The sequence below is a fragment of the Candoia aspera genome, chromosome 7 (genome assembly GCF_035149785.1).
Source record: "Candoia aspera isolate rCanAsp1 chromosome 7, rCanAsp1.hap2, whole genome shotgun sequence".
In the NCBI taxonomy this organism is placed as follows: domain Eukaryota; kingdom Metazoa; phylum Chordata; class Lepidosauria; order Squamata; family Boidae; genus Candoia; species Candoia aspera.
In genome coordinates this window covers 20,072,581-20,097,340 of record NC_086159.1, presented here as the reverse complement: position 1 = coordinate 20,097,340, position 24,760 = coordinate 20,072,581, and the positions used below count along the sequence as shown (strand labels likewise).

Genomic DNA, 24,760 nt, shown 5'->3' with positions numbered 1-24,760 from the left:
TAGGATCATTTTTGGGTAGCCAAGCACAAAAGAGATCAAATTTCAGCAGTTTCCTACCTAAATAAAACTGTTCATGACTTTTTCTTGGTGGTAGTCAAAACTTTTCTCAAAGCTATCACACTAAATGGTTTTGTTGTCTTTTTTGTTCTGTCCTTTGAAGTTGTATTAAGTATAATATTGTTTTATGATTTTATTTTATTTTTCACAATCTACAGCTGTTTTTAATTGAATCCAAAATAGTTTAGTAGTGTCTTTGCTGTTGTATTTTATTATCATGGCTCTCTCTTGTTTTTTGTACTGTCTATTCCTAAACTATACAGTGACTTAGATCTTAATAAATATGTCACTTCTACAACTCCTCTTTACCTTGGTTGTGGTATTTTGCCAACTGTACAACACTGAAGCTGCAATTTGGTATACATTTATCTGGGAATAAGTTGAAGTCAGCAGCTTTCTTCTGAATAAACGTGCATGGAATTTCACTGCATGGATTACGTGAAGAAACTTCAGATCACTTATTCCTGAAGGGATACTCAACTGTTCTTGCTGTGATACTTAGTTCTGCATGATTCATCTTTCTCTCTCTCTCTCTCTTTCCTCTCACCCTACCTATCCCCTTTTAGCTCTTGTGGAAGGAAGGTCAGTGGTGCCTAGAATTCCATCAGAATGAAATGGTCAATTACTTTAGGACCTTAATTAACTTGTTTTCACTCATTACATAGCTAGAACTCTGTGTGCATACATAAATAAAAAGTGAGCTACCAATTTTCAGTGGGCGATATCTGAATTGCAGTGTAAAATATTAACTGGGTTAAGATACCTGTAAGGTCAAGGAATTTGTTGAAGGAGAACCCTGGCAATCCTGAATTTTGGCTTGGCAATCAAAGCCTCTTTAAAATTATGGAGAGCCAACTCAACAAGTAAGAAATGTATCCAATATCTGGGGAGGTTACTTGCTGAAGTCAAGTTATAGAAATGAGAGCCAGTTGGTGCTTTGGTTAAGCTGTTGGACCAGAACCAAGTCCAAGTTCAAGTCCACCCTCAGCCACTGGGTGACTTCAGGCCAGTTGCTTTTTCTCAATTCAACCTCCTTCATAGGTTGTGTTATCGGGAAAAATTGGAGGAGGGAGTTTGTTGTATCCTGCCTTGAGCTCCTGGAGAAAAGGTGGTTTATAAATCTAATAAACCAACATCATTAGTGTATACAAAGCAAGCATTGTGTGAAATACAGACCCAGAAAGGGATGGAGGGATGCCTATGTAGCTCCTCTTCAAGGGACAGCTAATATCTAGGTTGGCTTTCTCCACTCTGGGTTTCTACAGCTATGTTGGATTAGAGTTTAGATCAGTGTTTCTCAACCTTGGCAACTTTAAGATGTGTGGACTTCAACTCTCAGAATTCCCCAGCCAGCTGGGGAATATTATTATTAGCTGTCCCTTGAAAAGGAGCTACATAGGCATGCTGGCTATGTACAAATGAGTTCATTAAAATCTCCTTGTAATGATGTTAGGCATTTTAATTAATGCACAGGATGAAGTAGATGAAGTCCCTGTCCTCCAACAACCATTGGCTATTTCTCTGTAGCTGCTGGTACCACACTAGTTTTGCTTTTGTTACCAAATAGCTTCTGGGATGTTATAAACTGGTCTGGGGACTTCATGCTGCAAAATCAAGCCCAGAGGGTGTGGGCCGTGCTCTGCTTTGCTCTACAGCAAATTTTGCAATCAGACATAAATAGCCTTTTATTCCAGAAGCAGGCTCAGAGAAAGGAATGTTTTGTCTGGAAGGCATGGTATGTGGCTGGAGCAAAGGAGCTGTTGCTGGAGGCTCCAGTTGGTATACAGCCAATGTGTACTTTCTAATGTCGCTCTTTCCCCACCATTCAGTTCTTGCTATTCCAAAGGTTGGGCTTTCTTTTTCTGTATTATTATAAGACAAAGGGATTGAGTGCATGGGAGGCAAAGCCTAATCCAGTTTGTAAAAAGTTTCTCATCTCAAATTCCTTGGTGATTTTGTAGGTAGTGAACTGCTACGTGCTATTGGGCTGCATCCTTAGGATGCAGCAACATTCAGATGTTCTCACCTTCTTTATTAGACTTCCTAATTCTCATTTTTTCCACCCTCAATTCCTTTCCAAGACTTTGTGACATTCTACCCCCTCTGTCTAAGGGGATCAGTTTGTTTGGTGGAGTCAGCTCAAACAATTTGATCCTTTTTTCTGCCTTATTCTTCCAGGAGGTTCAGGCAATGTGACCAATCACCATTCACTTCCTCTAGGACAGGGATGTACAAGTTTCTCTGGACTATGGACTAAATTCCAAAGCAAGTGGTTGAGCCCAGGACAAAATTTTAGTTTAGTTTCATTTATATTTAATTAAAATTAAGTCTAGATAATACAGTATTATTATTTTCTAGTCATCCATTTAAAGATTTCCTTTCCTGTCATATCAAAAGTAGAATTTTGTAACAATGTTTGAAAGTCTTCAGGGGTCCCATGCAAAGTCTTCAAGAGCTGCATGTCTGTTCACATTGTAGACTTGACTGTATTGTATAGATTGGATGTTTTGATATTAGGAAAATTAATTCAGAATTTCAGAGCTGGCAGTCCTGGTTTAAAATGACCTGGTCTTCAGCTCCTGATTTTGTACAAATAGTGGCTTGAGGTAATCCTGACCTTCCTGCTGTGGTGTTAAGCTGATACTGGAATTTGTTTAGTGCTTTTACCTTTAATGACACTTGCAAGCTGGGCATTGATGCATTTGTCATTCTCTTAACTCTGCTTTAAAAAGGACATGCATCTGGCTAGCTCATGGTTCATTTGAGTGAATCATTCATTTGCGTCAGCATATATACTTTTTGCTTCTTCCCTGGAATGTGGTAGGTTGTTAATATTCCATCATCACCATCAATGTCTTCAGCGAATCTATCAAGGGAATAGCAGCAGCATTACTCTTAGAAGTTATATCTTTTGACATTTCAGTGTCCAGTGAATATAGAGATGGTGGACAGGAATACTTGTAGAAACATTCTAATTTTATTACCCTTCTCAGGGATGCAAAGTTGCTTTACATCTGTGGAATCCAAGTGTAGCCTTTAAAAGTAACTCCAAGGTGCCAACATTTCTAATTCTGAAATTGAACTTCAGTAGAATATTAATGCAATTTAGACAAAACTTCTTTGTTTGCTGGGTCTCAAAATGCCAAACGAAGAGAATTTCATCTCCAGATTGCTGTGTGAGGGAAGTCTTTTCATTCTGTTTCTATCTCAGGGGTGTTTCCCATTTGTTTTGGGTTTTAAAAGGGTTTCATGGATGTTAAATACTAAAGAGCATTTTCATGGTTAATTTTAAATAAATTCTGATTACCATAGTCTTTCTATTAGAATACTGAGATGCCTGTTTTTCATTTGGCTTGTTATTTGGGAAAGCAGATTATAAATATCTTCCCAAAGCAGTATTTAAGCAATATATACCATTTAAAATTAAAATAAACAATGTATATTATTTTAAGCATAACAAGATTTTTTTAGGATTTATTCCCCTGGACAGTTGGTGGTGATAGCCCTGGAGGGTAAGGGGAGAAAATCCATCTGAGAAGGCTTTTGGGGTGGTCTTTTCCTGCTTTCTCCTGCAGGAATCCTTCTTCTGGGGCAGTTGCTGATAATGCCTGGGGTTGGAGTGGGGAGAGAAGAGGTTTTAGAGAGCTTAATTTAGTTTAATTTAATTTAATTTAATTTAATCAGATTAATTTAGAATTTGCAAGATAGTACAACCTAAGATTAGAATATTGTTGATGGGACTAATTATTGTTAATTAGTCCTCTTTTCTAGCATTAAGATATGCCTATAAATTTGAAATACACATGAACTTTATGCTCATGTTCTCCATTCTGGTTCTGGTTAGTCAAACAACCATATCAAATCATAACATGTCATCAGGATAGTAAAATAGGGTAAAATTAATACAGGGCATTGGAATATATGAAAATGTTCAATCAAATAATCGGATAAGATCATCCCCTTGTTAGTTGACCTCAGTGTGATCTAGGTTGGAAGCCCTCAGTTGAATGGCTTTAGGTATAAACTTGACAGCCTTTTTGACTGCCCAGTATTTGTATCCTGAAGGAGATGACAGAGAGAGAGAGAGAGAGATTATAGACAGATCCCAAGGGTTGGTTCTGTCATCATGCACAAGGTGTATTTGATTATTTTGCTGGTTCATTCTGTGCCACACACAACACACCTCTTTTTCAATTCCCTCTTACTGCAAATTTGAGAGCTTTCCTAAGTGCACTTAATTTTCTCACAATATACTTCTTCCTGATTGCACTTTCTTTTATTTGCTAAGCCACCTCCCAGAAGAAGGCAGTGGCAAATCAGTTCTGTATTGTTACCAAGAAAACTAGAAGGATATAGTCATTATATCACCAGGAGATGAGCTGGACTTTACTTTTAAGTGTGCTCTAGAAGCTTAAGCTACATAAATTATAGTCCAATGCCCTGAGAAGCTGATAAATCCTCTTTCCATTTAAAAAAAGCAAAATGGGACACAACAAAGTTTAGAGGAGAGAAGGAATCATTAGGCCAGTGTTTCTCAACCTTGGCAACTTGAAGACATGTGGACTTTATCTCCCAGAATTCCCCAGCCAGCATTGCCAAGGTTGAGAAACACTGTATTAGACAGTAGCTGCCTTGGGACAAATATGCACAAATTACAATGAGTTTGTTATCAACATAGAAAATGTGACATTTTGCTACTGTAGACTGTCTTAATGGTTGCTTATGGTGTATGTGCACACAACAGAATGGAGGAAGCTATCATTTGTGCTTTGTTGTCAGCATAAAGTAAGCTATTCTAGGCTATTGTGAAGTGTGTTTTCTTTATGGAACACTCAGTCCAGAAAATACTGGAAAAACATGTTTTTTCCTACAGCTGAAGATGGAAATGGCCATCCTCCCATGCTTAGAGAATGTAAGCCTTGCACAACAGTATGCCTCTGTAAAACATGTGGTGCTCTGACAACAAATCATATAGGACTGTGTATCCCTTATTTGGGTGACTTATGCTATTCATTTTTTTTTTTCATTTTCCTCAGAGCCTTTTGGCAGTGTTGAAAATTGCTTCATGGTACTGCAACTAAAATAATTATTCTAGCATTTGTCACAGGATTTTTCTGAGTTTATCTGGCAATATTTGCAGTTCAACACTCTCCCCCCCTTTAAAAAAAAATCACAGAATTGTAGAATTTAATAGTGACTTGAAAGGTAACTGGAGATCATCTAATCTCTGATAGCATCCTGATTCTACAGCCATTCCTACTGTCTGCTGTAAACTCCAGTTAAAGAGTCTGCATGCTTGTTGAACATTCTTGCTATTAGGGAACTTTTCTTTATATTTTGCCAAAGTCTGCTTCCTTGCAATTCCTTTCTAGCTCTCTCGTCCAGAACAAAGAAAATAACCCCCATCTTATTGTCTTGAGAAAAGTTACAGCCATGCACTCTCAATAATAATAACCATCTCTTTAGGACTTAGTTGCAGTCATAGGCAGGTAAATATGCACTCATGTAGGTGAAGTGTTCAGAAACAAAGTACAGAGAAAGTGTGACCTAATGCATGTGAACCTGTCTAAGATAAGCAGACTGAAAAGATAGAGCAGTTTGGCACGTGGGTATAGAGATACGGAACTGCTTTTGTTTGAAAACTACCCATGCTAAGTGGATTGCTCCAGTTTCTACAAGATGCTGTAGATTGAATGGTAGTTTAGCAAAACAGCTGGTATAAAGTGTGAATGGAGAGGATGTTCTCTTTCTCCCCCAAATGCTAGAACAGTGACTTGACTCTTCCCATAAATTGTCCATAAATTGACAAAGTGAAGAACTTCACAGAGCATCTAATGAACATGTGCTTTCGGTTATCATAAGATGTGATGATCTTTGGCATAAAGTGCTTTTAAGTTGTGAGTTATGTGTTCAAGGTATGCATGCTGAGAATGGAAATGAGAAAAATGTAATTATAGCAGTTCCTGCCCCCACTGGACTATATATGCACACACACACACACACACACACACACACACACACATATTTTTGGCACAGCCATAGTGTTGAAAAAAGGAAGGGTGTTGCTTGGATCATGATGATAACCCACATGGATCTATTATATGAATGTGCATAGGGACTCTTTACACCTCACTGAATGTTAAATAGATTAGGTTTGGGAGTTGCTACCATGAGTCCATTTCCTCCTACATGGCTTTAAGTTCCGTGCTATGAATATATGAAAGTGTTTTTGTATGATAGTAAAGGTAAAGGTAAAGGTTTCCCTTGACATTAAGTCCAGTCGTGTCTGAATCTAGGGGGCGGTGCTCATCTCCGTTTCAAAGCTGAAGAGCCGGCGTTTGTCCGTAGACACTTCCGTGGTCATGTGGCCAGCATGACTAAACGGAACGCCGTTACCTGCCCGCCGAAGCGGTACCTATTAATCTACTCACATTTGCATGTTTTTGAACTGCTAGGTTGGCAGGAGCTGGGACTAGTAACGGGAGCTCACCTCATCACGCGGATTCGAACCGCCGACCTTCCGATCGGCAAGCTCAGCAGCTCAGCAGTTTAACCTGCAGTGCTACTGCGTCCCCCATTTTGTATGATAGGGCTAGTAAATTGTTAGAATACTAAATCAAGAATTGTGGTTTTAAATTGGTAAGTGTATATTGTTGTACTTAACAATATTTATATTTTAGCTTTCAGTGGAGTGAGGTGGTATTGATTCTACCCCCATTGCTGTTGTACATTCAAAACAGCCCCATGATTGAAGCTGGCCTGTGCTCACACTATGAGCTGAAGGTTGATTATGAGGAGCAAGGAAAGTGCCTCCCTACTCATGAACTTCCTTTGTAGATCTGATTTTGCACAATTCTTATATTCCTAAATGTGTAGTGAGGACAAGGACCCAATGAAGCTTCAGCTATTTCATGCCAGTTATGAGAAGATGCAAGTGAAATTGCAAGTGCAGGATCTGGCACCGAGTGCTCTTGGGAGCAAAAACGATTAATGTTAGTTCTGCTATTTTTTCCATTGTTTGGTTACTGATCATTAGGTGGAACCTATGTAAAGTATGACTTAAAGACTTCATTAGAATTCTTTTTTTTTCTTCTTCTTTTCTTTTCTCACAGCACTTCACAGAACTCCTTGATGATTTTTCTCAGGACGTTTTGGGGCAGCTCTTGAATGATCCGTTCCTGTCTGAGAAAAATGAGGTGATGGAAGTGGAGCTATCACCAGTTTCTCCAGCTCCCCTCATCCAGGCAGAGCATAGCTATTCGCTTTGTGGGGACTCTCGGCCCCAGTCACCACTGACCCATATTTCAGCTGATGACAATTTCAATGAAGGTAAAAGAGTGTAATGAACTTTGCTACCCAACTTCTGGAAATAAGACTCTCACTATGGGTTGCCTTGAAGTATAACCTGTCTAGAATCTTGAACTGGGCAATGGTGTGTTAATATCTTAGAAATATATTCATTCATACATTTGCAAAGGGTGCTGTTGTCAGAAATTTTTTTTTTTTCTAAATGTCTATGAAATTCTTGGGAAGGGCATGCCCTTTTCCTCTTATTGTTAGCTAGAAATGTCTGTCAACTGTTGTTCTGGAAACTATTTTTGACTCTGAAAAAGTGGTTTCTGTTCTGCAGGCTAACAATATTATGGGCAACTGGCAGCTTCTTTGGAGATTGTATGTGGGACAGTAGGTTTGAGTGATTTTGAAAAACTGAAGCTATATTCAACGTGTATAATTGTAAATAAACTCAAATATTGCAAACTGCCATTAGACTCCAGTGATCATATCTATAGAAAATGGGACCCTTGTTATTTTATTTGATTTAGAAAGCTGTTTGGTTCCAAAGTGACTCTGCACAGCTTACTTAATTAAAAGAGAGGAGGAAGCAATCAAAAATTAAAAAAACATATACACACAGATAAAACAATCACTCTTTGCCTAAAACACTACCCCAGCGCTGCCAAGCGCTCACAAACAACCTTTAGAGGCTTAAGAGTTATTTTTAAAGACTTGCAGAACCCTTGCAGAACTATACAAATCTTTGTGGGGATGCTGTTCCATAGGGCAAACTCTGTAGAAGAAAAGGTGTGCTGGGTCCCACTAGATGACACTGTTTAGTAGAGGAGACCTGCAGTGTCCCCACTCTGCCTTATCTGACTAGATGGGTGGAAACCATTGGAGATAGCGGTCCCTCAGATGACCAGGCTCTGTGTCATGAAGGGCTGCATAGGTAACAGCCAGCACCTTGAATTGTACCCAGAAGCCAACTGGCAACCAATGCATCTTCCAGAACAGTGATAGCACATAGGCATATCAAAGTATGCTCATTATTGCCTGCACTGCTGCATTTTGAATCAGCTGCAGCTTCTGGATGGTCTTCAAGGGCGCATGTAGAGCACATTGCAATAGTTCAATCATGAGGTGACTACGGTTTGAGTGACCATCTGAAGGGTCTCTCAATCCAGGAATGGATACAACTGGTGCACAAGATGCACCTGTATAAAAGCCCTCCTGGCCACAGCTGCCACCTGCTCTTTGAGCAATAGCTGTGAGTCCAGAACATCCAGGCTGTGCACTAGTCTTGAATGAAGAAGTGCCACCCCATTCAAGATCAAAGGTGAAAAATTCCCTGAGCCATTGGGCTCAAACAGCCACTTGGTTTTGGCAGAAGTGAGAATGGCACTGTTCCTCCTCATCCAGACCCCATCAGCTTCCAGACACTGGGCCAGGACACTCACAGAATCATCTGAGTGGTCCAGGGTTGAGATAGCATCTGGGTATCATTGGCATGCTGATGATCCCAGATCCCAGATTGATGGTTGATCATACCCAGATGTTTCATGTAGATTTTAAACAGGAGGGGTGAGAGTGTTGAGCCCTAAGGTACCCACAAGTGAGAGTCATGGATGCAATCTCAGCCCCTTGTCACCACAAAGGAAGGAGGTGAACCATCACATTATAGTACTTACCTCTTCTAGACCCCACAGTCAATCCAGAAGGCTATTATGGCTGACAGTATTAAAAGCTGCTGAGAGATCAAGGAGCACAAGGATGAATGCACTACCCCTATCCCAGCTGTGCCAGAGATCCTCAAGAAGCATGACCAGTTCTCACTCCGTAATTGTCAGCTCCTACAAGATAGGCCAGACTAAGGAACTAATGCCATATAGGTCAGGACTACTTTTATTACAACAGCTAATAGGAACAGAATCCTGCAAGTCTGAATGTGCTTCCTCCTCCCTCACTTTATCTTCGTGTGAACTGATGTAATGGGAAGAAGGAATGACCTTGAGGAACAGGAGGAAGAACCACAGCCAGGACAATGGTCAGATAAAAGAAATCTGAGTCCAGGGCAGAAACATAATTTTAGAAAGTGTCTCAGACATGACTCCCCCTAGTTCTCACAAAGTTAAAAGGAGGGAGGAGGGAAGTGCATTCAGACTTGCAAGATTCTGTTACTATAACCTTATTATAAAAGTCGTACAGCATTTGCTTGCATTTCTTTGGTTTCCAAGTTTGGTTTACCTTGGAGGGCTGACATCTAAGGAGGGGCTTGTCTGATACATTTTCTCAAGTTATTTTCTTGGCCTGGGCTTAAACCCCACTTACTTGGCTGTTGCCTTGGTAGTGGCTCTTTCTCCTGTCCTTCAAGGCCATTCCCTTGCCTGACACCTAACTGAAACAGCTGCAGATGATCCATTTCCTCCAAGAGCCTGTGGAACTGTTGTCAGACTACTTTCTCAACAACCTTTCCCCCAAAAAGGGATGGTTGGGAACTGGATGACAACTGTGCAGAAGAATGGGGTCCAGCGATGGCCTCACCACCGACTCCTTCAAGGCTGGAGGGACCATCCCCTCTCTCAAAATAGGTTGACACTATTGCATGGACCCAACTACAGGGCACCGCCTGAACTGCCTTAACAGCCCAAGAGGGCCCAGTGGCTGAACTCACAGTTTGGAAGAACTTGTCCACTTCCACAGGAATCACAGGTTCAAACTCCAGATATCCCCACAAGACAGCGCTCCTGGCATTTGACTTGGACCTGCATAGTTGGAATCCAACCCTGAGCAGATCTAGCGGCATTATCCACCAAATTGCATGAATGTTCCTCACAGCAGCCCTATAAAAGGTCCTGTGGCTCATCCATCCCCAGCATGTCACCTTAAACAGGGCCACCAGACAGCTATCAGCAAATGCAATAAGGATGGAGAAATAATGTTTCACCTTATTGCCAGAATGTAATCTCAGATACGGGCTCTTGTCTTTGCTTTTGCTTTTCTTGTAAACACAATATCCCTGAACTGCCTCACTACTCTGAGAGGTACATTTAATGTAGACAGAATAAAGAAATTCCTTTTAGTTTGAAGGCCAAGTGTTGGATTAAACAGCTGTCTTGTTTGCTACTGCTTCAGCACTTGTGTGTATGATTTTGTCTTGCTGTTGCATGGTTTTCATCAGTGATTCATGTTGATCCTAGTTTCAGATGATTTACTGCAAAGAATAGCAAATATCACATTGATGAGCTTTTAATTATATTGATTGAAACCTCTCAGGGTCCTTATACTACAGATGGATGGAGCCAAAGCTAGAAGTGGGAGGAGTATAAAACTAGGCATTATTGCATGTAACTAGGCAAAGATCTCCATGCATCCTCACTCTGAAGGTTCCTTACCCTCAAAAAGTCTCCTTCAAGTCCAGCTGGATTCCCGGTGAGTTCATAGACATGTCCATTTACTTTTCTGGACAACAGTTCAGAAGGGATTTCCCTTTGCTTTCTTCCAGAACTTTTTTTTTTTCAGTTTCACAGTATAGACATCCATAGAGGACTCCCATCCATTTATTAACCAGGTCTGATCCTTCTTAGCTTCCAAGCCCAGATATGGTTAATGAAGGCCTGCTACCAGCTGAGATTTCTTTCTGTTATCCCTGTTTAATATACACCAAACAGGGTGAGAGAAACTGTGCTTGGAAGTGTTTGTTTTTTAGACAGATTTGCTATTTGTGTGTTGGTTCAATGACCTATAAAGATATCATAAATATCTACTGTGAAATAATTGTGGGGTAACATGATTGGGAAGGAAGGTACACAAATCCACTGAATCTGGCTTTATTTTGGACACCCATTAAACAATGTGCCAGCATCTGCTTGAGTGCATTGTGGAACAAAAATCAAAAGTTACGTGGAAATGAAAAGTGTATGGTGTATATTAAAGAGGAAGATAAAATGTTTCAAAAAAGAAAGTTAAAACATTTTCCAGGCAGTCTGCTGTGGTCCTTGTGGGCATCTGTGGATTTGTATACAAGTATGAAACCAGCCATATGTGCTGCTAAAAATTAGTTTGATGTGCACTTATTTAATGGGAGCTTGCTTAACTCTCCCCCCACACCAAATTAATGCACACATTTCTAAAAATAATTGTCAGTTATCTTTGCCAATTTCAGGTGATAATTCATGACATGTTCTCTTTCTTGAAATGAGTAAAAATATATGAGAGTGACTTTTTTAAAATATAGGAATTCATAATGCACAGCAGAGGGTCTTGACAGATGGCCTAAATGCTGAAAGGGAATCAAATCACATCTTTCTAGGGAAGGAAATCCACAAGTTGAATGTTGAAGTATTCATGTTCTAGTCATTCACCTCTCCTGGACCCATGCCATCTATATCACTTTGTTGCTGTCACAAAATGGTTTCCATAGGGAAGGGGCAGTTATATATTCACAAAAGAGAGCCAGTTTGGTCTAGTGGTTAAGGCTCCAGGCTAGAAACCAGGAGTCTGAGAGTTCTAGTCCCGCCTTGGGCATGAAAGCCGGCTGGGTGACCTTGGGCCAGTCACTTTCTCTCAGCCCAACTCACCTCACAGGGTTGTTGTTGTGGGGGAAAATAGGAAGGAGCACTAGGTATGTTCACCACCCTGAGTTATTTATAAAAATAATAAAGGCAGGATAAAAATTAATGAAATAAATAAATAAATAAATAAATAAAATGGCTGCCATGTTGAGGATGGCCAATCACACATCTCCCTTTGCTAGAAGATAAACTGGAGTGGTTGCTCCCTGCCACTTCTATTACCTCAGGTTACCTCTGACGTTTTTCTGGGCAGTTGGGCATACTGTGAATGAAGCACTGAGCTTTCATTTTTATTTCTTAAAAAGAATGTTATGCAGCCTGTGCGGAACCCCAAAGCGTTCTTGTTACGCAAGATTGGTGGTTTGCTTTGCAGCATGACAGCTTCCCATTCATTTTTTAAAAATTGAAAATCCAAAAAGAAATTACAGTCAGGTGGCCTGGGAGTCCACCAAGCAGCAAGGAAACTGTCTGCATGTTTCTCTGCTTAACAATCAGCTATCATTAATATTTTTCTATTGACAACAGACAATCATATTCAGGATCTTAGGAAGCCCAAGGCACATACAGTAGTTACTCAAACGTCTGGTGAATCACTGATTATCTTTTTGCTGTTCTAAACACTGATGCCTGCTCATCAGGCCTGCTGAGATAAGAGTTGGATGAGGGCTGGACTGACATAATACGCCTGTATTTTTTTGCTTCCCCCTTCAGAGAGTTTCAGTTTGTCCAATACTAAAGTTTTCCCTTTAAAAGAAAATAGTTCTAGGAAACAGAATCTAGTTCTTACAGCAACGGAGTCTAATGGATTTTTCATAGCAAGTTACTTGACATGTATCAGCAATCCAAGTCAAGCTTTAAACCAGGCTGAGATTCTGACAAGGGAAAATTGCCAAGATCACTGTCACAGTATACTTGTTTTGCTTTTGCTTGCAAGTGTATGCCACTTCCTGACACTTTCAAAGCAGAAGTATATTAATACAGTTGCAGAGTGGAGGCTTGATCCTTGAGTCATATCTACAGCGACCATACATCCTTTATTATTGTCAGAACCAGGCCAAGAACCACGCTGAGTCAGTGTCTTTCAACTCTAGTTCTTTATTGTTCTCACCATATAGGCAGAATCTTGCCAGACTAAAGCTACTCTAACTAACCCAAGCACAAATAACCTGAGAGACTCTAGGGCGGGGCCACATTGAGTCTCTTTGCTTTCCCACCAACAGCCCCTGGACTACTGAGAGTTCTCTTATCTCCCTGGAATGCGTTCTCTCCTTCCTGAGGGCTAGCGGCAGCGAGGAGATCCACCACATCACACACACACCCCACTTTTATAATCGTGATGCATTCCATCACGATTATAAAAGACAATCCTTTATTTCAGAAAGCTGTCCTTTAGATTAATTTAATTATTTATCGTCTAGGTTTTGCTCTTGAATTTTCCTTTGTAAAGCAAAGTTATAAACATAAACAATTCTTTCTGTCTTTCTTTTTTAAATCCTTATGAAGCTCTTTCAGATTTGCTCCTTTTTCAGGTTTGTCCTTTATTTTTTCCCAAGAAAATATGGTCACTGTAGTCATATGCCACTTGTGGGTTACAATCAGAAGATTTTAATCATACAGAAGTGCTGTTACATACATACAAACATGTGCATGTACATACACATTTATGTATAGTAATTATTAAGTTAATTATACATAGTAATTACGTTAAAATTACGTAATAAGTTTAAGTAATGAGTTTCTTAAATAAATTATTTAAGAAACTTGTGTCCATTAATAAGAGAAACTTTTAAAGCATCCTTGAGATATGATAACTGGAATCAGTCACATTCTTTCTCCCTGTCATTTTGCTTTCTTTACAAGGACATAGGAAGAATGGTACTGGTTTAAAATAAAGGTGTCTTTAGAGCAAGTTTGGGTGACAAACTAAAACATTAGTTAAAGCGAATGTGCATGATGCCATCTTACCCTTGTTCCAAGGAGCTCTTTAACCATGATCTGAAGCTTTTCTAAAGTTAAGTATGTCATCCAGATGTAATTCATTTCTGGTTAGCATGAGCTGGAATTTGAAATTAAGGAATTAGTCAGAAATTAAACTCCTGGCTATTACATCATTCTGTGGTGATGAGTTTAAGAACAGAATCCCGATTAAATACATCTTTGTCAGAGCCTGAAATCTGCATAATGGATATATTATGTCAGCATTATATGAATTCATTTAAGGCTATATCAGTTTCAAGTTACCCTGGAAACTTTATTTTGCTAAGGTTTATTTGATTATTCGAAGGGAACCCCATCTTTCATATGAATTGTTTCTCTTGTAAAAAGGACTCCAGAGATTTCATTATGTTAGAAATAAGATTTGCCTCACCCACCATGTTCCGTTTTTTAACCCAAGTGGTGGTTGCCAATTTGTGAAATTCTAATTTGGTTCAATATACAGTATGTATTTATGTAACACCCTGAGGCTATCCTTCCTAGATTCCAGTAAACAATTATTTTTAAAAATAGCAAATTGTGACATAATTTAAGTAATAATTTGTTAAACGTTGGGAAATTAAATATGTCTTTGACATTAAAAAAAAATAAATTTTGGCACCAGGCAGATATATTTTTGTTATCTCAAGTTCTGCATTTGAAACCTTTTGCAATCTTTTATATTTTGTTGTATGTATTTTAGTATTGTGTTTATTGGCACTTCTTAAGAATGCGGTGGCGCTGCGGGTGGCGCTGCGGGTTAAACCGCTGAGCTGCCGATCGGAAGGTCGGCGGTTCGAAACCGCGCGGCGGGGTGAGCTCCCGTTGCTCGTCCCAGCTCCTGCACACCAAGCAGTTCGAAAACATGCAAATGTGAGTAGATTAATTGGTACCGCTTCGGCGGGAAGGTAACGGCGTTCCGGGAGTCATGCCGGCCACATGACCATGGACGGGTCCTTAGGGACAACGCCGGCTCCAAGGCTTAGAAACGGAGATGAGCACCGCCCCCTAGAGTCGGACACGACTGGACTTTACGTCAAGGGAAACCTTTACCTTTACCTTAAGAATGCAGTAAAAGGTGTTGTTACTGGTTCATAAACTGTTATTTTATGTTTTTTGTTCGTTTACTATGGCTGTTTTTTGTTTGTTTCTATGGTTGTTTTTTGTTTATGTACTATGGCCATTAGATTCCTGAAGGCTCTGAGTAGCTTACATCTAGCAGTAACAAAAAGATTAAAACAATAATCATCACCATTGTGCAAGCTCCTTATAATGTCTTTTCCCAACCTTCTCCCTAGGAATAGATACTACCTAGACCCTAAGCCTGAAACCATCTTCCCCTTCTCTTCCCCGCTTCATTGTTAAAGCTAGATCAGGCATAGCCCTGATCAATGCAAGTTTTGAAAACCAGTGAGTAAGGTATAAGTATTGTAAATTATGGAGTCCAGCCCCTTGAAAAGAGCCTTTGTGTGTGTCTCAACAAAGCCAATGCTGAACCAGTGATGCTTCACCGTTTTTACTCTTTTCCGAACCCACAAAGGGAAGTCAAGCCATACATTCAGCTCCTTATTTTGACTAATTTTGTCCAGCTGAATCCATAATTATCATTTTATTACTGAACTAGTTTTATGTATATGTGACAAGGTGGTGAGAAAGTTGGGATGCCTTGTGAATCCCATTTATTATTACCCCCCAAATAAAGAAGGCCTTCTTTTTCCTGCAGCTTATGGAGATGCAAGGGCAGGAAACCCTTTAGCATCTGGGGGCTTCACTTAGCAGGGGTCTTTTTGGCAGGTGAGGGCTGTAGGAGTAAAGCAATGATGTGAGAGGGTTGGGTGCAATTTGAAGGAAATGTTATTAACAGGCATGTTGAGCCTGTTAATATTTCTTTCTTTTCATAGAAACTTTGCTCCTTGAAGAAAGTGTATCCTAGGTAAAAGGGCCTCAGGTATTTGATACAACCTATAGGTTGCCAAGATCTGTCTCATAGCAAAGAAATCAGATATGGTTCTAAATCACATAGTTGCAATGGGAAATGCCTCCTCTAAGTAAAAAAGGTTACTGTACAAGGTAGCATAGCATTAAAATCCAGTTAGGCCCAGTGGCTAGATTCTAAAGTGAGAAGTAATTTCCCTGGAATGTAGGCCTTTGGTTGCAAATGCAATGTTAAAAAGAGACAGACCTTCTACACATGCTTAGAAACTATTCACTCACTCACTCCTTTGAGGACTAGGACCTGCTATGGAGAACAAGTTCCTATCAAAGCTAGGTTCTTGTACAGTCTGAACCTCCGGTCAGTGAAACTGGTGACCACCCTTCCAAACAGTTCTTCAGTATTATTCTTTCACTTGCAATTTTCTAGTTTCTCTCTTGCCTCCCCTGCTTCCCCCCTTTCCATTTAATCATTCCACTCTGCCAGCCTGAAAAAGATTCTAGTGTTTGGCTGTTGCACAGAACCTTCTTTGTTGGGAGCAAAGCTTGCCTTTCAGTATCTATGGAATTAGCTAGAGCAAAAGAGGGGAGGTGGGGGGGACAGATAAACCCTTGACTCTGGGCAGCTGTTAAAGGAAACTATTTCATAGATGAATGCAGCCTCTCACCTGGTAGGACAGCGCAATGAGCTAGTATTACAGAAGCACTTAAAAGGGGGTTATGTGTGCTTTGCTATGAGTAACTTGTGAGCAAAATCTGTCTGTGGGTTGTATGTAAGTGGCAGATACAGGGAGGGATGATTTCTATTCCTAATGTCAGAAGTTTACAGTAAAGTAAGCCTTTTCTAAGAAATGTCTCAGTTTTGAGATAAAACAGTATGTACGTTTTTAATGGGTCAAGAATTTCTTAAGTATAAGTGCTGTTTTTTTTTTAAATGCAGTTTTTTTTTTCATGTTGATCCTTCTCGGCAGAGCTGAGATTACTGTTTTGAAGTGTCTGATTACAGGATGTATACATATTTATTTTTGCTTGTAATTTTTTTGGCTTGGCCTATGGTAATTCAAATTACATCTTCCCTTGCCAGTGGGGGAGGTTTAAAATTACACCATAGAGTAATTACTAGCATCAGATGTACAACATCCCCCTGCCACCTTCCCATTGCTGAATTGAAGGCTGCAGAAACAGGAGGCTGCAGGATTTTTTTTCTCTCAAACTTAGTTTTTTCTCTCCTGTTGTGGACAGATCTCTTGGTAATTGCATTTTGCTGCAATAAACATCTCTTCTCTCCAAGGTGAATCAATCCATTAGCTCTGTATCATTTTACCAAAGAGAAGTTGTTGAGTAGGACAGCAGCAAACAGACAGTCATCACATGAGTTTGAAATTATATATGTTGACAAAGTCATGGAGGCCTAAGATTCCTGTGGCTGTTGGCTTTAATAATACAAAGGAGTCTTTACTTTTTAAGTGGATGCTGTATAACTTGCTGGTGATTTGCAGTACGCAAGAGGGCATCCAACAAGCATCTAGCTAGCTGTTCCTGGAAATGGGATAAGGGGCACTATAATTAGGGTTAAACCAGTCTTAAAGGAGACCTCCATCTCTTGACCATTTGGTTCTGTTTCCTTTGCACTTTGCCACTAGTTTTATAGTGCTGATTTTGACTCGTGAGCCGCTGCTTTAATCTTTTTCTGGAGGTAGAACCCCTTTAAAAAAATATCAGCCACAGAAAGCAAGGTGATCATGCAGTGATGTATCTGCAGGGGACAGGGTGGAATGTTTGGCCCTTTTGGATAGGTCTCTCTTTAAAAAGTAAAAAATGTGCTAAGCCTGTTGAGGATTTAACACACCCATTCTACTTATTTTTGTTGGTTTTCAGAGAAAACCAACATTAAGATGCACTGTCATTATTTGTCACAAAATGATCACCAACATTTGCTTTAAACCCCCAAATTAGCCTTTCCTGACATAGCCCGGACTGCTGGCAAGGAATTCAGGGAGCTGGAGTGGAGTCTCAGTGCTTTTGAAGGTGGGTGGGGGGCCCCTCAATGGTTTGTGACTAGACCAGCCTTTCTCAACCTTTTGACCCTGGAGGAACCCTTGAAATATTTTTCAGGCCCCGGGGAGCCCCTGCACATTCAGGCTCAAATATGTACGGAACCCTGGTTGAGAAACCCTGGACTAGGCTATGTCAAGAATGGCCTTATTCCCATTGAAGATGCTTGAATCAGCTTCAGACCTCACTACCATCTAAAATAAGATGGGAAGGAATCAGGCAAAAAAAAAATCTTTTTGTTTGTGGCAGCCAGATTGTAGAATACCTTCTCTTAAGATCTTGTTTGTTTGTTTAGCAAATTTTATTTATTTAGCAAATTCATATATTTTAGCAAATTTATATATTCATATATTTCAAAAGGACCTTTACAAAAATCTTGATTTGTATTACATAGTCTGCAGCTGTTTCTATAGTTCTATTTATTCTTGTTTCATCCTCTTTTTCATTTAAGGTCACATTATTATCTTGCTTTATTTGCCGATGATTTTGTTTATCTGTTTTTCTTTTTCATTCAAGATAGTGTATAAATCAACCAAGGCTTTCACAATCCCATGGACTTTATTCCACTGCAGTCCCCCAACTCACTAAGCTCCAAGGAAGAGAGTAGAATTTTAAGAAAACAGAGCCATCTTACATTTTAAAAGCCTTTCTCTTTCAAATCTCAGGAGCCAAATGAAGCTGAACGACAGAGATGGCTTTGGTTGGCTTTCACACAGACCTCCGGCTGCTTTGTCTGATGGCTTGTTTAGTCTTGTTGGAGGTTTTTCTTAGCAGTTTTCAGTAATTACCTTGTTTCGTGTCCTCAACCAATTTACCTTCACCCCAGGGCTGTGTAGAGGCTGCAGTTTAAAGCCCCAGGTTTCTCTCTGAAGTAATAGCCTGGAGAGGAGATAAAAAGCATTGCTTAATGAGTTAAATGCTTTCTCGTCATGTTTCCTCTCCTTGGCTTGGATTTGCTTTCCCTTGTTTCCCCTCCCCTTTGAATGCTGTGGAAATCTGCCTGTTTCTGGTTCTTAATGGGTGCTTTGTTTTCATTTCTCACTCCCCCAGCTGACTTGGAAAATGAAGACTGGGGCCTGGGATCAGAGCTGACATCAGCCAACATAAAGACAGAACCGGCGGTGGCTGAAGCGCCTGGCCTTGCTCCGTCAGGCAGTCTTACTGCTTCACCCAACCCCACGATCCTGGAGCAGGGAGAGCCACTGCTGCAGGATGATGGCATGGTATGGTTTCTGGTACTCAAAGGCTTGATTAGCAAATGGATGATGTCCTTGGATAGTAAGAAACATGGTGCCTTGCCTAATTTGAGGCCAGACTGTTAGTCTGTTCAGCACAGTGTTAGCCATTATGACCGTGTCTTCTCTGAGTTTCATGCAGCTCTCTCTCTCTTATCATGCGCTGTACAGACACATGTACATACTGATGACCCTGTTGACTTTTAGGGTAACAGTACAGGCAAGGAGTAAGAAATAGGGAACAAAAGAAATTAACAAAATTAAAGGCAGGAGGTGCACCTGAATTTAGTGTATAGCAACTTCATTGGTACTTTGGTGTACTTTTCCATCCTTTACCAATAAAAAAAAGCCTTTATTTAATCAACAGAACAAACAAACAAGAAAGAAACAAAATAATATATATACTGTGTGTGTGTATGTGTGTATGTATGTATGTATGTGTATATGTATATGTATATAGCATTTCATGTGCAAAGGTTTCAGTGAATTCTTTAAGCAATTTGTTCCTAAATCACAAGTAACATCAAGTCTTCAGTCCATTGACTAATTAAGGCTATTAATTTATCTTTCTAGTGTTGAAGAACAGCTTTCTTCACAATAAATAGGGCACAGAGAATCCATTTCAGTCCTTGCAAACCATCCTTACTTCCACTGTGTCCATAACCACTTCTAACATAGCCATTGGTCTTTACATTTATCACCTCTCTTTTTTCAGGATCTCATCAACTCCATCCAGCTATAACGTTCTGGGTTTTCCCCTTCCCCTGGATATATTCACTCTTCTTTTACAGTTTTATGTCATCCCATTTCTTAATTTATGCTCTTTACTGTTTGCTCCAATTACATTTGAAATTGCTATCTTTCACATGCTGTGTTGGTTACCAAACAGGCCCATGGATATTGGCCTTCTCTGCCCATCTTGACTTTGATCAACTGAGGTTTTAATGTAACACTTTTTAGTAATGCCAACATAGTTAAAATTCATGTAACATATCAATTATTTTCTGCTTTCTGTACTAGCAGTAAAGACAGTCCCAGTTTGTTTGGCACATTTTGGCCAGTATGCCACAAGCACAAACAATGCCTAGTTTTACCCCAAGCATGCTATTCTGGGCAAGTTAGCATCTGTAATCTGGAGACATACCTTGCAAGTCAACATATTGTTAGTAACATCCCATTAACTAGGAAGTACAAGTAGTTCTTTTTTACCAACTGCCTTGTTTAACAACCGTTCAAAGTTATGACGGTGTAAAAAAAAAAACGTGACCATCGCAGTGTCTTGCAGTCACATGATCGCCATTTGTGTGCTTGCTTGCAACAAGCAGAGTTAATAGAGAAGGCAGAAGTAAAATCGTAAGTTGCAGTCATATGATGTTTTGCTTAATGATTGAAGGGCAAGTAAGGTTGTAAGTCTGTTGAGATCACATGATTTTCTGCTTAGTGACTGTGGCGCTTAGCGATGGAGTTGCTGGTCCCAATTGTGGTTACTAAGCACCTGTATATGCAATGTACTGACACGTACCAAGAAGAACTCAGAATTTGAACCTAGGACCTTCTGCTTGCAAAACATGTATTCTAATATCAAAGTATAGCCTATCCTCTTAAAAGTTGAGAAAGCAGTTCCGAAATATATCAATCTGCACAAATGACCTCATACATAATTCATGTTCATGTTTTGTATATTAGGCAGGAAAGATAGAATAACTGCTTAAATATAATTTTTTAAAAAGAAAATTCCTCCAAAAAGGAAAAAGAGGACACAGATTTGCATAAAATGTGTAAATGGTATTGTGCATTTAGATTAAATAGAAATGATGCTATATCTCCTGTGTGCCTGCTCAGTCTGATTCCAGGGTTAATGTTTGATGTTTAACTTTGAGGCCCCGGCTATCCCTTGATAAGGATCTTTTTCTTTACACTAGATGTAACCCTTCAGATGTGCAGAACATTTTGACCTCCCAATGGCCATTTTTAGTGTTCTGACCATGAAACAAAACTTGGCAGTTTCAAGAGGCAGAGTTTTGTTTGTTCCAGCTGCAGCTGAGCTGTTGCTTTGGGATTTGTGATGGGGCTGTTTTTTTCCATACTTTTTCCAACCTAGATTGTACAGCACTAGAGACCATTCACTGGTTTAGACTGGAAGGGGTGGTGTGGGAGTTGAGTGTTGAGAGGAAAGAAGCAATTAAATATATGGCCAGACAGAAGACTGCTTGAAACTGCATCAGCCAGTCTTCCTGATAAGATAGTACTGTTTTTTTAAAACTTCAGTGTGGAAATTAGAATTTATGTGGATAGGTGGGTGGCTTCTATAAGAGATGAGCTGTGCTTTATTTTACAAGTAATGCAAAGGTGTGCACATTACTTTTATTTATTTGTTTGTTTGTTTGTTTATTGCCGCCTTTATTATTTTTATAAATAACTCAAGGCGGCAAACATACCTAATATTCCTTCCTCCTCCTATTTTCCCCACAACAACAACCCTGTGAGGTGAGTTGGTCTGAGAGAGAGTGACTGGCCCAAGGTCACCCAGCCGGCTTTCATGCCTAAGGCGGGGCTAGAACTCACAGACTCCTGATTTCTAGCCCAGCACCTTAACCACTAGACCAAACTGGCTAATGCCACTGAGGTTGTCTTAATCTATGGACTCCTGGTGCCACGTTGATTTGATTTATTTGTTGAAATTTGCTGTGCATGTATACTTTGTGCATGTGGCTTGTAATGTTAATGTTATTGAAGCCAGCAACTGTCCCTGTTTGCAAGCAGAAACATCAGGAAAGAGCAACAGAGTTGTTTTGGTTAGATTTGCACCTGGCAGCTGCAAAGAAAAAAACATAAGTACCTACAGAAAATTGACCCAAGAGTTTAAAAAAAAGGAAAAAAATGGCTGTACATCATTACAAACAGCAAATGAAGATGTTCCCTCATTGGTTATTTTACTTGGTAAAACCTTTCTACTAAAACTAACCAAGCACAAGACTTGATTTGCCAGCTTTCCATTACTGATTTACATGTACGTGTGGGAAGACACCATTCCCATGTATTTGAAAGTGGTTCATCCCATTCTATGAAAATTCATTTCCTGGGAGTTGGGTGGCATATAAATTTAATAAATTATTAGTAGTATTGTTATTATTCTGCAGAATGCCCCATTCCATATATGGTCTAGTCACCAGTTCCAATACTAGTTCTGCAGTCTTGCAGCATGAAGAGGGAATCAGAAAGCTGAAAGGGGACAAAAATTGCCCTGATGCCTAAAAATGTTTATTTCTCTTCCAATTGTTTTGTCTTTCAGACTAAATCACAGAGTCACAAAGTTCTTCCTGAGATTAAACTGGAGCCACATGAAGTGGATCAATTTTTGAATCTTTCATCCAAAGAAGGTTTGTTATTTAGCACAGATTTTCTTCTGTACAATGATTGGCAAGAAAGACCATTATTTTCTATCAGGAATGGGTGATTTAGAATTATTATTCAATAGACACACTAAGAAACTGTGCCCCAAAAGAAGCTGTTATTTTAGCTAAAAAATGGAGAGTGGGGAGAGAAGCAGGGGAGAGCTGAAGGTTTTAGGGTGCCATTGGCAAGAAATCTGTCCTATTTGCTCATGGCCACCGTCCAGAGCAGCCTTTCTCAACCTTTTGACCCTGGAGGAACCCTTGAAATATTTTTCAGGCCCTGGGGAACCCCTGTACATTCAGGCTCAAATATAAGCCAGAAGTTACAAAATTATTGTATTTGTTTCATGTGTAGGCCTGTATATATGCATTAACAGGGTTCTTAAACTGAAAATAAAGAATGAAACTTACCTCTTTAATGTGAAGTTGCCTGAATTTGAAATAATTTTTTAAATAAATTGTGATCTCCCACGGAACCCCTAGTGATCTCTTGTGGAACCCGAGGGTTCCATGGAACTTTGTGTCATGTCATCCCAGAACATCTGATCTGACTTGCATGCATGAATGGAATCAACACGGGTTGAGACTTGCGAGTCAGTAGAACTGGGAGCGGGGGACAAACCAGGAGTGTGAAAGCATCTTGTTTGGACTATCTCTGGCATCCAAAGTCAACCGGCAGAGCCGTTGCAGACACCTGCACAGAACTGAATGAACTGGCACGAAAAGGGGGGCTGCATACTGAAGAAGGGGGAGGGGGTTGAATTCATTGGGCTGCTTAACTTGGGGAAAGCGCAGGAACTTCTATTTGCAACTTTTTCTCTGTACTGCACACTACAGTCCATTAAAGAGATTTCTACTTAACACACATGAATTGGACTTAATGGTAAACTTAGTAGGCAGTCATCACACCCTGGTTGAGAAACCCTGGTCTAGAGGAAGAACGCAAGGTATGTTGAAGATCCTCCTCTCTTCCTCTGAGCCACTCAATTACAGTGAGAGAACTGTTAAAGAGAGCTTGGCAGAATGAAGGTGAGCTGCAGCACCAGAATGCTCCGGCATTAACAGTGGCCCTTTTTCTGAGCTATTGGTCTTGGCTGGTACTAACAATGCCAATCTCTTTTCTCCAGGGGTGTCCATAGGGAGGGGGTAAAAAAAAGTCAGGATGTCAGCCACAACCATGCGATTGAAGCCCAATCCCTTTTTTACATGTGTCACAACATGCATAAAATGGGGGCATGGCTTTGCATGGCTGTGGCTGCCATCTTAACATTTCTCTGTCCTCATGATCTCAGCATGTGGACATTTGTTTATGAAATCATGAAGTTGCAGACAAAGGTCATGCAGGAATGTTTAACTTCTACTTCACCCCTTTCCTCTTCTACTCATGCACATTTGCATTAAGCCAGAGTTCACTATTAGTTTGAACCAGGATTCTTCCTTAACAAACCAGGATAATAAGCTAAGATCAAGAAAGGATAATTGGCCTATGGTGGTCTGCTCTTTTTTGTTAAGCTTCTCTTGAAAATTAAGACTATTGGTTCTTTGGTCTGTGCTGAATTTTCTATTGACTACTGAAAATACAGCACAGAAATTTGCGTTTCCAAATGTTGTGAGTGTTACTTGTCCAAGTTACAATTTTAATAGATAATTCATTGAAATTGACTTTTTAAAATGTTTCTCTGGTTATGCAATAATGCAAAGGCAAAGTTAAAGACTGTTCATGTCCTGATGACTATGTGGAAACACGTACTTTTCTTGGCAACAATATGGAAGTGTGTCCTTGCTGCCTTTTTCTGGGAGATGACAGATAGATCGATAGATCAACAGATCGATCATACTGGTCTAATTCCTAGTCTTAGGATGTGAAGAAGCTGCACTAACTATAAGTATGTAATTGCTTTATTATAGAGATGCATTTTGAATATAGGCTTGCCATGGTCTACACAGATTTCTTTTCATATTTTCAGTTTTAATCTTGGAGTTTATGTTTGTTGTTGTTAAACTTTATACATAGTCTTTGGTTCAGGTGTAACAAACTAATTTATTCACTCTTCCTTTCATATGCTTAAGTTTGAGAAAGATACTATTTGGTTCAGCCAATTTTTTATGATGTCTGCATCTGAAAATCACTTAAAAACTATGATATCTATTCAGAATCTGATATGAATTTATAAGTTACCCTTAGCCCATACTTTCCTAGTTCAGACATTAAGGAAGTCTATGATTTACTAAATAAGGCTATATTTATATTTTTCAAACCCAG

General features: G+C 39.7%; 1 protein-coding gene across 1 annotated transcript in view; it reads left to right on the top strand.

Moving 5' to 3' along the window:
- The window catches only part of CREB3L2 (cAMP responsive element binding protein 3 like 2), a 68,858-nt gene that overhangs the window by 27,610 nt on the left and 16,488 nt on the right, over window positions 1-24,760 (top strand). Inside the window, exons 2-4 of the mRNA XM_063308887.1 lie at window positions 7,170-7,386; window positions 18,918-19,090; window positions 22,395-22,482. Coding sequence (XP_063164957.1) covers window positions 7,170-7,386; window positions 18,918-19,090; window positions 22,395-22,482 — 478 coding nt within the window. The remainder of the gene's footprint in view (window positions 1-7,169; window positions 7,387-18,917; window positions 19,091-22,394; window positions 22,483-24,760) is intronic.